The sequence below is a fragment of the Pogona vitticeps genome, chromosome 1, assembly GCF_051106095.1.
Source record: "Pogona vitticeps strain Pit_001003342236 chromosome 1, PviZW2.1, whole genome shotgun sequence".
NCBI classification, from domain to species: Eukaryota; Metazoa; Chordata; class Lepidosauria; order Squamata; family Agamidae; genus Pogona; species Pogona vitticeps.
In genome coordinates, this window is record NC_135783.1 from 299,176,302 (window position 1) to 299,191,261 (window position 14,960).

The window sequence follows — 14,960 nt, forward strand, 5'->3', positions numbered from 1 at the left end:
CTGGATGAAGCAGAGGAGAATTGTAAGTAAAAACATCTGGAAAGCAATAATATGTTTCCATCCTGGGTGAAGCAACGTTTAGGCATAACTTGAGCATGACTACCAGTGGTGGCATGGCTTTTACAAGACAGAGGTAGATGCAAAGGATCCACAAACCACAAAAATGTGGTTTCATCTTTGAAAACAAAACAACAACAGGGTATCTTTGCCTTTCATATGCAAGACAAACAGCACTAAGTTTGATATCACCAGTCTGTGCAAATACACTGGACTTGATTCAAGTTGATACGCTGCCAGCAGAAATGCAGAATTCTGCTCATAACGCTCTTGCTAGTGGAAACAGAGGGGTGATTATCGCTCCCCCCACAATATTCTCAACCCTCTAAAACACTTTTCTGGGGATTGCAAAAGGCCAAGGAATCTCCAAAAGATCCCTGTTCTCCTGTGCAGACTGCCGAAACATTTCATTGCCCCAAAAGCTTCCATTCACAGAAGACTTCACTGAATCCAACCTGCTCTTTCCCCCATATGCTTGTCTGCTGCCCAAAAAACCATTTTTGTTAACTGCGTTCTTTATATGGAACATTGCAAAGAAAGATATACAAACAAGGGAGGAAATAGGCTCTTTTCCCATCAAATAAGCCATCTGAGCAACAAGTTCGTCTACTAGCAAACATCCTTCCAGCTAATACATTCCATTAGCTTTTTATGTGTGGAGAGTCCACTGTAAAAGTTGCCTTTTCTCAGGCATTCTTACTGGGAGATATGGATTAAAATAGGGACAAATTCCTCAGATTGGTGTCTGGCTGCTTAAGTCCTGTCTCTGCCTTTTCTCCAGACTTCTATGATAAATTCAGCCCTAGGTTTTGAACCACCCCACTGCACAGATGGATCTAGCCTCTCCCCGGACAGGTTTTGGTCCTGTTTACATTCCCAACATCAAAGAGCAGGAGGCGAGAGTTCAAGAGTGGACTTCAGTGTGGGCTTGTTTTTTGGATGCAAAGGAAATGTGATTTTAAAGTCTGGTTATTTAGACTCGGGGAGTTTAATAAGAAAAAGAAACAATGGCAGCAATTATCGACTGTTCAGTCTGCTTACTTGTCTTGTCTTTTGATGTACTGCCTGTGGCTAAAATAAAACTTTAGTTGAGAAATGCTCCACCCTGTCAACAGCTTGTGCAACTACACAGCATACTTTTTTTTTTAAAGAAGTCACTCAAGTGAAAGAGGTGGAAATCATTTGAAACCTGGCCCTTCTTTCTGTACATGGATCTTTTGATAGCAGTACAGGAAAGCTGTAGTGGAACTTTTGTGGCAGAAGGGGTTAAATGAAATCCAACTCTCCTTTTCCTGTGTAGTAAGGATTAGTAACCAAACAGAAGCCCGAGGAGAAATAGGAGGTTGTCAGAGCCACTGACTGAACAAAGAGACTTGAGGATTCGGTTTTGGAGATTTGAGTGGTGCTCCAAGGTGCCATCCCTGCCTCCTGGCTGTTGTCTGCCTACACACGTCACAGGTAAGTCTTAACTTTGGATTCCAGACACCTGGGCTGTTTCCCTTGGCTCCCCTCTCGTTGCCCACATAGTGTTTTGCTTTGGCACTCAATCAACTTGATAAAAGTTTAAAACTTGATAAAAATGTTGAAACCTAGCAATTAATGTTAACTCCGCCCCCAGTTATTCAAACATAATCCAAAATTTATAATGACATTTAGAGTGGAGTAGAGGAGTTATTAGCGTCCGCTGAATTTTAATCATCTGCATATGAGATAATGTATGCACAATATATGTGTTTTTGTGTTTATCTAATGAAGTTTACATATGTGGGAGAATAATAAAGGAGATTCCGTTTGCGTGTCAAAGAAAGGTTCATATTTTGAAACAACTGTACCACTGGGTCAGCTGATTTTGTTCTACAATGACTTGCCTCTTTTCACCTCTTACTTCTGTGTGTATCCCCCAGTCTTTGGAAAAAGCAACATTATCTTTTTTTTAAAAAAAAAAATCAAAGTCCAATCATTCAAAATCGTGCAGCTACATTTAAGTACCTTAAAGCAGCTAAACAGGCTCTGTTTTGCTCAAGGCAGGGAGCAGTGAATGACATCATACAGAACAACTGGCACAAACCATGATCGTTGGCATGGACTGATGAAAATATCATGCTGCTACAAGCTAAAAATCGTTTCGTGTAAGCAATTCCACAGATTATCCTGAGCTTTCTCAAATACAGTACTTGTTTGATCTAATGTCGTCAAGATCTTATGAAATACTGGGAGTGGGACGGGAATAGTTTGGTTTGGAGAGAAGTTTGCAGGATCAGACATCTGCTTGAATAGCCTTGTTTTGCATAAAGTAAGTGGCTAGTTTGGGGGATTTTTTTACCAACATGCCCTAAAACTGAGTTAGAAAGGTTTTCTATGCTGAATTAGAAGAAATTCAATAGGTGTAGCTCTTCCTTTGCATGGAGATATATGCTATAAGTTGGTTCAAACTTGACAGCGCAGAACACACACACACAACTAAAGAACTTGGCATAGATAGATACTGCATCTCTTAAAGAGCAACTTTCAGGAGTGCACAAAGGATAATTAGACCGTGCTTTAAACGCCACACTGGAAGGTGTCTTTAATTCCAGATCAAGAGAAAATGTCCCTACCCAATCAGCACTACTGCCTACCTAGATCAGGATTAGAGCACACAGGGAGCAGAAGTATAACTTTTTACTTTCTCCAGTGCAATCCTGAAAAAATACATGCATATCCTGCATGACAAGTATTAGTAATTTAGTACCAAATGCAGCTTTTTGACTAAAGTGGTGGTGGTGGTGGTTCCAGGACTGCAGTAAGTAGAGAAGAGTTAAACTGCTCCTACATCTCCATTGTGGTCCTCCTCCAGATGGGGGCTGGGGTGTGTGTGGTGGACTGCACTTGCTTTTAGTTCTCAAAGAGAAAGCCTTGATTTCTTTTCAAACTATTTTAAATTATAACATGTAGGTAAACCCTCACAAGAATTCACTACCTGTAATTCATATTACTAGTGGCACAGATTTTTCTGGTCTCAGGATCTCAAACCTGGCAGTAAGGCTTTCTAAAATTTAGAATGTCACGCCATAACTCTATTCTCTTTAATCTCCTTTTCTAATTAAGAGAGAGAGAGATGTGTTGTTTTCAAAAAACGGAACCAAGTTTTCATTTATTATTATGCAGCTAACAATTTTTTTTAAGTGCTCCTTTCCAGACCTCCAACACTATGAGCATAGCGTCTTTAAAGTGTTATTAAAATGTATGGAAGAATCCTGATCACAGCCTGGGCAATTCAAAGGGGACATGAAGAAACATTTCCAAGAAATCCACCCATGTGTTATATGCACTGACACACATCAGCTTAAGGATGAAACAGACCATAGAGCTGAGGGCAGCAGAACCCAGACCACAGAAAGCAAGCAACTCTGTATTATTCAACAAAAAAAAATTCCCATTAAGCTTTCTAGTAGCAAAATAGATCTGCTGACACACAGATTCCCTTGCAGGGAAGTATAAGGTGGCCTGTCCCAATCTTGCTGGCCTTGAGCTATTTTGGCCTTCAGCCCTCACCACACTGGCTATGGATGTGTGAAGCTGTAGTGTACAGTCAGTTGGAGGATGGCAGCTTTGGAGGTAAGAAAAGAAATCCCCAGGGAGCAACAGGAGCTCACATTTGGCCTGTTTGATAAAGGGGGATGGACAGACAGACAGTTCCTCTGAGGTGGAAGTAAGACCTCTGTATTTTCTGGTCAGCGAGGTGAAGGCTTAACTAATGGAAGTGGTGAACCATCCCAGAATCAACTGATTCAGAATGTCTTACTTCATAGAATCATGACATTGGAAAGGGCCTATAAGGCCATCGAGTCCAACCCCATGCTCAGTGCAGGAATACAGATCAAAGGATATCTGACAGGTGGTCGTCTGAATTTCTCTTGAAATGCCTCCAACGTTGGGGTGCTCACTACATACCTCTCGAGGTAATTGGATCAGTATCTACATGTCATTTTGTCTGAACGTGACAGAATGGTGTCAGACAGCTTGTACGGAGAAGTAGCTACCTGTAGATGTTCTTTTTATTCTATTTTCAATGAAGCCAATATACAGGAACAGAGGCCGCACCCTGTGCCCTCCTGAAATCCTGTGTATGTCCATACAATGGAATGATTTTAGCAAATCAAGCCAGAAGTGCCAGCAAACCGATCTAGAAAGTTCAACATAACAATGTGTGTGTGTCCTAATCAATTCACTCACAAAAGGTCAGCAACACATCTTGTGACTTGGATTATACGGAGCTCTTATGCAACACTTACCCCTCATACAAAGTTTTTTTATCACTTCCTCAAGGACTATGTCCTCCTTCTATTTGTATCACCAGTTACATATACATGGGTCTTTCTTGTCCCATCAGCAGATGCTCGTCCTCATCAATGTGCTGACAGAGACTTTTTGCTTCACTGTCTGCACAAGGAGTTTTGCTGAACTCCTTTCACGTAGTCTCTTGCCAACCAGAAAACTTGCCCATCCTATGTAAGTCCAGTCTTTGGCTTGTTTTATTTATTTATTTATTTATTTATTTATTTATTTATTTATTAGATTTTTATCCCACCCTTATAGACATATGTCTACTCAGGGCGGCTCACAATAAATTATTCATAAAAACAATTAAAACAATGATTTACATTGACAATATTAATATTAATCAAGATGGATAATATAAAACAAAAGATTAAGTAAAAAGTAAAAGTCAAGTATTAACAGGAGGGAAGGCCTGCCTAAAGAGCCGAGTCTTTAATTGGCTCTTAAAAACACCCAGCGAGGGTGCCAGGCAGATCTTTGATGGCAGGCTATATTTATTTGCAAACTACCTTGAAAGTCAGATGTTGGAATCGCAGGGTGCACATTTTTAAATGATTCCCAGTGTGGTATAATGGACAGAGTGACAGACTAGGGCTCTGGAAAACAGGGTTCAAATCCCTACTTGGCCATGGATATTGGCAAAACCACTCCTTAAATATCTCACCTTGAAAGTTCTTTTAGGGTCGCTATAAGTCAGTTCCGACTTGACAGCACAACACACACACACACACACACACACGCACGCACACACACACACACACACACACACACACACAGACACATTTTAAAAATAACAAAGGATTTTTAAAAAAATTATTCATGAACGCATAATCACAATATGTGGCTAAATTATATTCCAGCACATTGCATGCATGTGTGGCAAATGAAACATATGAAAGCTAGAAAGGCTTCACAGAAATCTATTACACAAATAAAAGAACCAAAATGCTCTTAATTAATATGAGCTCCATTGGGAGAAAGGCAGGGATAGGGACTCAAGCCGCAGGACTGTCAAGTCAGACTTAAATCAACTCTTGACTTGACTTCAGGAGGAAAGGTTTCCTGTGGCTCAGACTGGACTCACAACTCAGAACCCACCCACCCCTCCTTTTTTTCTGTGGAAAAGAGCTTGTTTTTAATAGGGACTCAGACTTGGGACTTCGACCCAAAGACTTGTCGACATCCTTGGAGAAAGGTAGGTAGGTAGGTAGGTAGGTAGGTAGGTAGGTAGGTAGGTAGGTAGGTAGGTAGGTAGGTAGGTAGGTAGGTAGGTAGGTAGGTAGGTAGGTAGGTAGGTAGGTAGGTAGGTCGGGCGGGCGGGCGGGCGGGCGGGCGGGCGGGCGGGCGGGCGGGCGGGCGGGCGGGCGGGCGGATAGATAGATAGATAGATAGATAGATAGATAGATAGATAGATAGATAGATAGATAGATAGATAGATAGATAGATAGATAGATAGATAGATAGATAGATAGATAGATAGATAGATAGAAGGCAACTGAAAGCATCAAAAGGCAAAACAGACTGTGAACATTATAAAAAGTTGTAATAATTTTATCAGGAGAACTATACGAGTGTACCAGTTTGATTTTATCATAGGTTTCTTAAAAAATATAAATAGCAGTTCCCATTTAGCCTCTATTCCTTTATATAAATTCATTCATATATACCAATTGCTCAATGGCGCAACAGGATTATTTTCCATGCAGATGCAGATATGAATGATCATATGCAGAAAATCTCTACAGAGTTTTTAACAGTTTATATTGAAAGCCTCTTCTAAAAGAAATTAATCTTTGGCTGAGTTATGCTGTTGCCAAAGTGTAATCATGATTCTTTGTTCCCCATTTACACAATTCTGTTCTAATGCACAGCCGGCAGTCCCTCCTATGCTTCCTTTGAGATCTGACTGCAGCGCCAACAGAGATTACACACATGCCTAGTCCTCAAACTATGTGTTTTAGCCACAGAAGGAGGGGTGCCTGGGCTTGCAAGCTTAATAGGTGGACTTCTAGTTTTCTTTAGAAGTATCATTCCCTTTGCAAAGACAAACTGCTGTGTCTTTGTGTTGTCTTTCCCACAGCTAAAAGAGATCTTGTTTTAAGCAGGCAATGTGTGTGTGTGTCTGTGTGTCTGTGTGTCTATCTGTCTGTCTCTCTCTCTCTCTCTCTCTCTCTCTGTGTGTGTGTGTTCATTCCTAGAGGTTAAGATAATTAGACTATTTTTTGACCAGAAGCAGATTACGTCAATAGTGCTACCTTGGTTATGTACGAGATATTCTTTTGTACACGTGGTGGGGCAAACATTACATGCACATAAGTGCAGCACCAATTGAATTTTTCCACAGTCACAGAAAATTTATTCTGCATCTAAGTAGCCCCATTTTACTTCATTAATTTTTGGATCTTCTTTCTTCACTTCAAATTCTATTAAGTGACTTCCGGATGGACCAGCTAGAGTCTTCTCTTGGTGGGGGACACTCTTCAGCATTCATCCACTCAACAAGGTGTGTTGTTTTTGTTCTCCCTAGGATTAGCCTAGCCTCTTCTGCTTTAATATTGCTGCTGCTGCAAGAGTTTGGAACTCCCTCCCACAAGAAGCCAAACTGGCTTCATCTTTGCTATCTTTCCACAAGCAGGTGAAGACCTTTCTCTTCAGGCCAGTTTTTCCTTAGTGACTGGCTGCCTGGATGGGGTTTTTAAATGAGTTGTTGTGTTTTTGGTTTTGCTTTTGTTTACCATTTTAGTGCAGTATTTGATCCTTTTTAGTACAATAAAAAGCAAGGAACAAGTGGAGTAAACTGGGAAGAGAGCCATGTAACAGTTCTTGGGCCTACTATGCCATTTGGACCAAGGCAGAAAATGGATAACCAGCACTACAACTTAGTTGTAAGCATTCCTGTTGAACTAGCCGTAGCAGAAACAGCACAGGGCCTGGAAAACTGTCCACGTGCCATGTGTGCTATGATATGACCTCACAGGCCATGTCATAGCAGGAATATTAAATACTGGGCACATTTTGCCACCTGACCAGCCACAAAGAAAATGGCCCCCACCCACCCAACCTAGCTCTGTGTTGCCGTATCACCCAGCAAGTCTGCTTGTACTCAGATACTGGCCCTCTTTACCATGGTTTTCCTCGTGTTACTTTCCACAGTCAGCTTGCCCAAAACAGCTCTCACTGTACTCCCAATCTTTGCCTGTTCTGCCTCTGTGACATCAGAAGGCTCCATTCATGTGACATTTCAAGGGCTTGTTCCAGTCTCAGGCTGGAACTACACTGGCCCTTTTGAAGTGGCCTGGTGCAATTTGAATAGGATCACTTGAGGTCGGGGGGGGGGGGCAGGACCAATACGCCATTTGGTGCGATCCTTGTATCTAAATGGCATTTGGACTTCTGGCACCTCTACTTAGGCTTCCGGTATTGTGAAGTGACTTAATAAATGAGCTACATCAGGATGTCAGCAAATATCTGCATAGGGACAGGAGAAATGATGATGATGATGATGCCTCTGCTAGATGATAGCTGATGTGCTGAATCACCCACATTAAATGTTAAAAATACTTTCTCTGCATTGTGTATAATGTAAATTGAGAAACTGCCTGCAACTTCTACCTGGTTTTGATCAGCACTTCGCACAAGGCAAAGCAAATATATATATTTAAATTTAATCTAAACGATTCAGTGCATCAGCAATGGCCCATCAGAGGAAAAAATATAATAAGTAATAATAAATTTCAGTTCCCCTCCCTCTTTGCAGAAAAGCAGGGAAAGTGTTCAATTTCCCTATAACCTGAAGTGGCTCACTTATTAAACTACTTCACTATACTGGAAACTGAGAGCAGAAGTTGCTTTGGCAGCTTTGGCAGCACCGAGGCTCAATTTTGATCCATTCCCAACAATTTCATGACCTAAAACTATATGCCTGTTATACATGGATGACCTAAAATTATATGCAAAATTTTACACAGAAACAGAATCACTGCTAAATACAGTACAAATATTTTGTGAAGATATCAAAATTTGGAATTGACAAATGTGCAGCTCTGTCTGTACACCATGGCAAAATCCAAAAACTAGATGGAATAAAGTTTAAAAATGGCAATATTATAAAATCACTATCAAGAACATCCTGCACAAAAATTAAAGAACTGACAGAAAGGGAATATATCAAAAGACTGAGGAAAATCTTAAAATCAAAATTAAATGGTGAAAATAGAATCAAAGCCAAAAAACATATGGGTAGTTCCAGTAATTAGATACCCAGCTGAAATAATAGATTGGACTCAAAACGAATTAGAAGAATGGGATTGAAAATTGAAAAATACAGAAACTAATGAGCATGCATCATTCATTACATACACAAAGTGATGTGGACAGATTATATTTACCACAAAAAATAGGAGACTGCGGATTACCGCAAATGCAGCAGGCAGTAGAAGAGGAAAAAGTAGCCTAAATGATTATATCGGTACAAGCAGAGAAAAAATCATGAAAGTAGTGAAAATGGAGAATATTTTGAAAACACCAGAAACAAAGGCTCAATATAAGAAAGAACAATTTGAAAATAAATTTAAAAGCTGGAAAAATAAACCACCACGTGGACAACATCTGAGAAATAATGATGGAAAGCATACTAATAATTAATTGTGGACATGGATAAAATTGGGGACCCTTAAGAAAGAAACCGAACGCTCGATTTTTGCTGCACAAGAACAAGCACTCTAAACTAAAGTGATGAAAGCTAAGATCCAAGGAATTAGTGCTAACAGCAAATGTTGACTCTGCTAAGAAAAAGATGAAACTGTTTTGCACTTTATCAGTGAATATCCAAAGATCGCACAGATGACAAAATTAGACATGATAGAGTGGCAAACGTAGTGCACTGGTCATTATGCAAAAAATATAACTTGCCAGCCTCCAAAAACCCGTGAGAACATCAGGTAGAGAAGGTGTCAGAAAGTGACGGCAACAAGATTCTGTGGGATTTCCAGATCCAAACTGATTAGACACCTTGAACATAACATACCAGACACAGTAGTAATACAATGAAATAATATCTGAATAATTGACATTGCAATTTCAGGGGATGCCAGAATCGAAAATAAAGAAGTGGGAAAACTAACAAAATGATTCACAAACACACATCAGTTCTCTCTATCAGGATTCTCTTCCATAGAATTTTCAGTCTTTTCCATACAGTACCATGTGTAATGGGCCTTAAAGGTCCCTTTGACACCTTGATCTAGAGGTTGAATTAACAATATCTTGGGGTCACGTAAATGATGCCTTCAGTGTTGAACTCATGGGGTTCTGTGTGGCCAGAGCACAGTTTTTATTGAATGTGAATATTTGTTTTTCACTCTTCCTCCAAGGAGCACCAGGTAATGAGTCCACTCTCATTGTTATCCTCATAACAATCTCATGATGTAGGATAGAGATAGAAACTATTCGTAGTTAAACATCCTGTTGTTTAATATAGTAAATTAGGCAAGAGTATGCCAAAGTAAGTCACAGTTAGAGTAGGCCTATTTGATTCAATGGAATTTATGGAAGAGGTGACTCACCAAATCCTCATTTATTCAATGGGCCTACTCTACTGCAACTTACTACAACAGGATTTTGGCCATAGAATGGCTGGAGACTTCAACCCCAATTTCCATTACTTGGGCCAAATGCTCTGAATACTACACGATATAACTCTCAGGGTTGAGAGAGAATAAGAGCTGGCTACAGACAAACCAGTCTCATGGATTGTTGATGTCTTTTCATTTCTAAAGTGGGATCATATAATTACCTGTTTCTTCCACTGCATAGCAAGACTGCTCATCATGTCTCAAAGACCTACGTTAAAAATGTGATCTCTGTACTCTAAGTTGCCTAGAGCTTGAAACATTGCTTTCTCAAAGGAAGGTGTTTCACATTGGGATTGGACAACAAGAAACAGCATGCCCTGTCTTCTCCCTACACTAGTATTTATTTTATGCCAAAAAAATGCTTAAAAGACATAGTGGGGAATCCATAAACACATGCCACCATTCTGAGAAGAACACTTCTGCTCTTTCTTTAAAATGCCACACCCCAAAAGAGCTTTAGAAGCTCTTTTGGGGTGTGGCTGAGAAGCAAAACATGGGCCTTATGCTATGTAGAGGATGCCTTACCAAGACTTCACGTCCGGTTGGGACACAGTACAGTGCAAAGGAGGACCCTCCCCTCCTAATTTTTAAAAGAGGGTAGTACTTCAAAAGGCCCAGACTAGATGTTGAGATAGTTTTCCTGTCACAGTGAGATTTTCTTACACAGATCACGCTTATAAATTAAGACCATGTTTACCTTCCAATTACTAACCACAAAACTCAGAACACTAAATTCAAGATATATAGGTTAGGAAAAGGATGTTGTGACGTTCCACCCAGTGTTCCCAGTTTGTTTTCCCCAAACCAAGGTTCACTCTCTGGATACGTTTTGTCTTTCTTCCGCTGCCACCATGGTGATATCTCTCACCCACACTGCACCATATATGCATCAGACACGTGCTGCCAATATAACTTGTTTATTTATCTTTTGGTACTTAAATCACAGATGTTCTTTTATAATTGTGTATGATCACTCATTAAAACTTCTTGTACAGTGGTGCCTCGCTTGACGACGATAATCTGTTCCATTCAAATTGCTGTTAAGTGAAATCGTTGTCAAGTGAAATTAAAAAACCCATTGAAACGCACTGAAAACCATTCAATGTGTTCCAATGGGCGAAATACCTCATTGTGCAGCGAAGATCCTCCATTGGGCTGCCATTTTCCGGTGCCTGTTAAGCGAGGAATCTGTCCTAAAAACAGCGGGGAGCTATTTTGCACAGCGGGTGGCCATTTTGCGACCTGCCAATCAGCTCTTTGGAAATTATCGTAATGCAAAGAATCGGTTCCCGAAGCAGGGAACTGAACGTTGTGAAGTGAATTTTCCCCATAGGAACATCGTTTTGCGATCGCAATAGCAATTGCAAAAAACCCATCGTAAAGCGGATTCATTGTTTAACGAGGTAATTGTTAAGCGAGGTACACATTTGATTACACATTTGTTTATTCAGGTGTTGTATTTACTTATTCACATTAACCAACTCATTAATACTCTCTGACTATCTCTTTATCTTGACTATTAATTTATCTCCTTCACAACTCTCCTTCTCATTCTCTCTCCACTCTCCAACTCTTCTATTCTCCTCTCTAACTCTCCATCTGCTCCATATTATTTTTCTCTCTCTCTGCCTAAATGTCTAATTGACTCCACCCCTCCTGTCTTCTCATAGGCTCCAGCACGTGAGCTTCAGCTATGATAGACAGGGGGTGATGTGGACATTCCGCCACAGATGTTATGACACAGAAACATTTTTCATCCTTGGTTGAAGCACCTATCACCACCATCATGAGTCTATGATTAAATATATAATCTAATTTGACCCTAATTTGGCATAAGAAGATTCTGCCTGTTTTCCTGAAGGCTTGAGAAGTCTGACTCTAGTAACTCTGAAAAGGTTAAATAAATTACCTCTGAGAAATGAGCCACCTCTTAACATTTGGAGGTTCTGCAACAGGTCCATTTATTTCAGTTTCTTGCCTTCTCTCTTTTTCAAACCCCAGCTCTTCAGTCAGGCTCAGTCCAAATGAACAGAAAGGGCATATAAAAATACAACAGCTAAATAATACAAGGAAAATGGGGCAAGTTACTAAACAAAAAGCAAGTAGGTCAACATGACTGAACCCTGTCCCTGAAATTTTAAGGAAAAAGCTATTTCTGGAAAGAAGAATTGAGCAACAGCATAAAGTTAAGGAGTGCTTAAATTTCTCACCTGCTAATGAATTTTTAAAAAATAATCCTAATCATATGTGTGTACATATAATATAAACACTGCTAATTATAAACACTGCTATTTTTGGTTCAGTATATTTCAATACACCACCATCTATGTGTTATAAAGAGTATCAGTTGTCAAAGACACTCCTTTGAATGTAATGTATTTAACTGTTAATTAGTTAGCTTGTATACTTGGACATTTGCATTTCCAAATTGGTAGAAATTAACATGAGAAGCACAATATGCACTAAACCTGTGAAACTCTCACAGCTACCTTGATTTGTTTGGCAAAAGTCTGTGACCTTTTTTTGTTCCAGTGCAGCATATTTCCAGTAAATAGTCTGCTCACTGGTCTGTTTCACTCTAATATTTCCACCAGTTAGTTGTTTTGTTCTTCTAAGAGATAACTAGCAGCTAGTTCTAGTCTTTCTCTCTACAGCAATCTGTTTCATCTCTCAAACATGCAAATTTTACATGTATTCTGAATTTTACATGTATTCTTCGAATCCTAGATGGACCACTATTCATCACACCACATTCTCTGTCACTGTAAAATGCCTTAGAAACATTTTATTCATATATGGACTAAAACTAGGCCGGGTACTGCAATTGACATTTCAGGGCCCTTGCCAGTTGTGGCTGGTCCATTAAGAGAAAAGGGATGTTTCCACATCGAGGGCTCAGACCACCCGTCGCCTGCCCAGCCTTGCCTGCCTCCTTAGCAGAGGCAGAGGGCCAGAATCCTACCAGAGTTCATTCCCAAGCTCTTTGTAAAGAGAGGGAGAACATGGAAACAAAAGGTAGAAACATTTCTAATTTAGTTTATATTTTTTGCCCCTGCTCTAAATTTTAAAGTGAATCAATGCAGTAGGGAGGAGACATTGTCTGAACAATTGCCTATTTTAGCAGATAATTTTAATCTTTTCCATGTTTTGATGTTTTAATCTTTTAATTTAATTTTAAATCGTATATTGTTTAATCTGTCTTTTAGTATTTAACTTTTTGTGTTTTTAATTGTGTGAATTTTAATGTTGTGAGCCGCTTTGGATCCCTTGTTAGGAGAAATGCATCATCATCATCATCAGTGCACGCCTGCTTCTCTCTCAATTTATGTGAATACTCAGCATTGCCCCAGCTCTGTCATGCCAGGCACTGCTCACCATTGGCCATCTGTTGCTCCAGTTGTTTGCTATTGCCCATAATGCAGCAGGAGGTCCACTGACTCCACACACACACCCAGCCTAGATTACCTGGCTTGCTGTCACTGCTGTATCACCTGACCTTTCAAAACAAACAAGCATCCAGAGGAGTAAAGAGAATCAGCAGCACCTCTCTTTCTATTTGAGCCCAGAGGAAGAAGTCAAATGAAAAGGCACTGATAATAGTGAGAAGGAGGAAGTGGTGGATCCACTTAACACGAGATCTTAAAAATACTATCTTGCCCAATTCCAGTCCCTATCCTAGAACTGGCAGTTTTAAATATGTTTTGAATAAAAGTGATTCCAGCCCTGTGGTCTTGGTCTTCCCTTGTGACTAGATTTCTTCTCCCTTCTTTACAGGACACAATGGAATTTCTGTTCCTTCTCTTTATGCTTGTGGTGATGCCTTCTTCCACACCAGCAGTAAGTACTGAAATGTTCTTGTATGTGGCTGTTTTTAGAACCAGAACAGGATAAAGAAACACAGGCAATATCCTCCATTAATTTGTAAAATCTACAAATTAATGGAGGATAATGGAGGATAAGGCTATTAATGACTACCAGTCATGATAACCATCCAGAAACTGACCATAAGTAGTAATCACTAGATGAACTATGTTCCAAAGATATTGATGGAATTGGCTGAAAGATACCAGAACCACTGCCTTTGTTTTCTTGAAATCATGGAGGGTGGATGAATTGCCAGATGACCAAAGGAGGGTTAACATTGTCCCTGTCTTCAAAAAGGGCAAAAAAGGAGGAAATGTGGAACTACAGACCAATCAGTCTGACAACCTCAGGGAAAATTCTGGAGCAGATTATAAAATGGTCACTCTGCAAGCACCATCAAAACAATGCAGTAATAACTAGAAAGCAAGGTAGCTGGAGGCATTCAAGAGAAAATTGGACAACCATCTGTCAGATCTGCTTTTATTTGGATTCTTGCATTGAGCAGGGGTTGAACTTGGATCGCCTTATAGGCCCCTTCCAACTCAATTGTTCCCTGATTATTTACTTCTGCTTTCAAAGCACTGACTTTTCCATAGCTGACATCTGAATATTAATAATGCTGCTATTTAATGTAGTCTCTATATTCCTGAAATATCCTCTGTTTTCATATTCTGCTGTCACTATTTTGTTTACCTTCCTTTGTCCATGAGGTTCCTGTTTTGTACAAATGCATTTCCTTGATAACACGTACGGTTATTGTATATGTTAGAAATACTTATTCACCTTCGAAGCTTTTTGCAAACAAGCTATCTCACTGAGGCAAAGAATCAGTCATTTTGGAAATGACATATTTTTTCATTGACTGAGTGCTTTGAGGCCTTATCACTAATTCATGGTAGTGAGTGTGATCCACATTTGTGTATCATGAGGTAAGATCTGGATGATACAGTTTCCCTGATCATAAAATCTCTTCATGGGTTGTCAGTTTTTTGTTTGTTTGTTTGTTTTTTTAAACTAGTAAGTCTCTTGCTGATCCACAACATGGTCAGAAAGAAGATGATACAGTAATTTTGGCAAAGCTAAGTA

The 14,960-nt window shown here is 39.8% G+C and overlaps 1 protein-coding gene across 3 annotated transcripts in view; it reads left to right on the forward strand.

The window, feature by feature from the left end:
• The first annotated feature begins 927 nt into the window (after positions 1–927).
• Positions 928–14,960, forward strand: part of PAPLN (papilin, proteoglycan like sulfated glycoprotein) — a 69,998-nt gene continuing 55,965 nt past the window's right edge. For 2 of the 3 annotated variants that reach the window (XM_020810168.3, XM_020810169.3), the window contains exons 1-2: positions 928–1,515; positions 13,785–13,847. In XM_020810168.3, the coding sequence (XP_020665827.3) occupies positions 13,791–13,847 (57 nt within the window). In that variant the 5' untranslated portion in view covers positions 928–1,515; positions 13,785–13,790. Of the gene's footprint in view, positions 1,516–6,808; positions 6,881–13,784; positions 13,848–14,960 lie in introns of all 3 variants that reach the window. The other variant, XM_072986195.2, reaches the window with a different exon arrangement.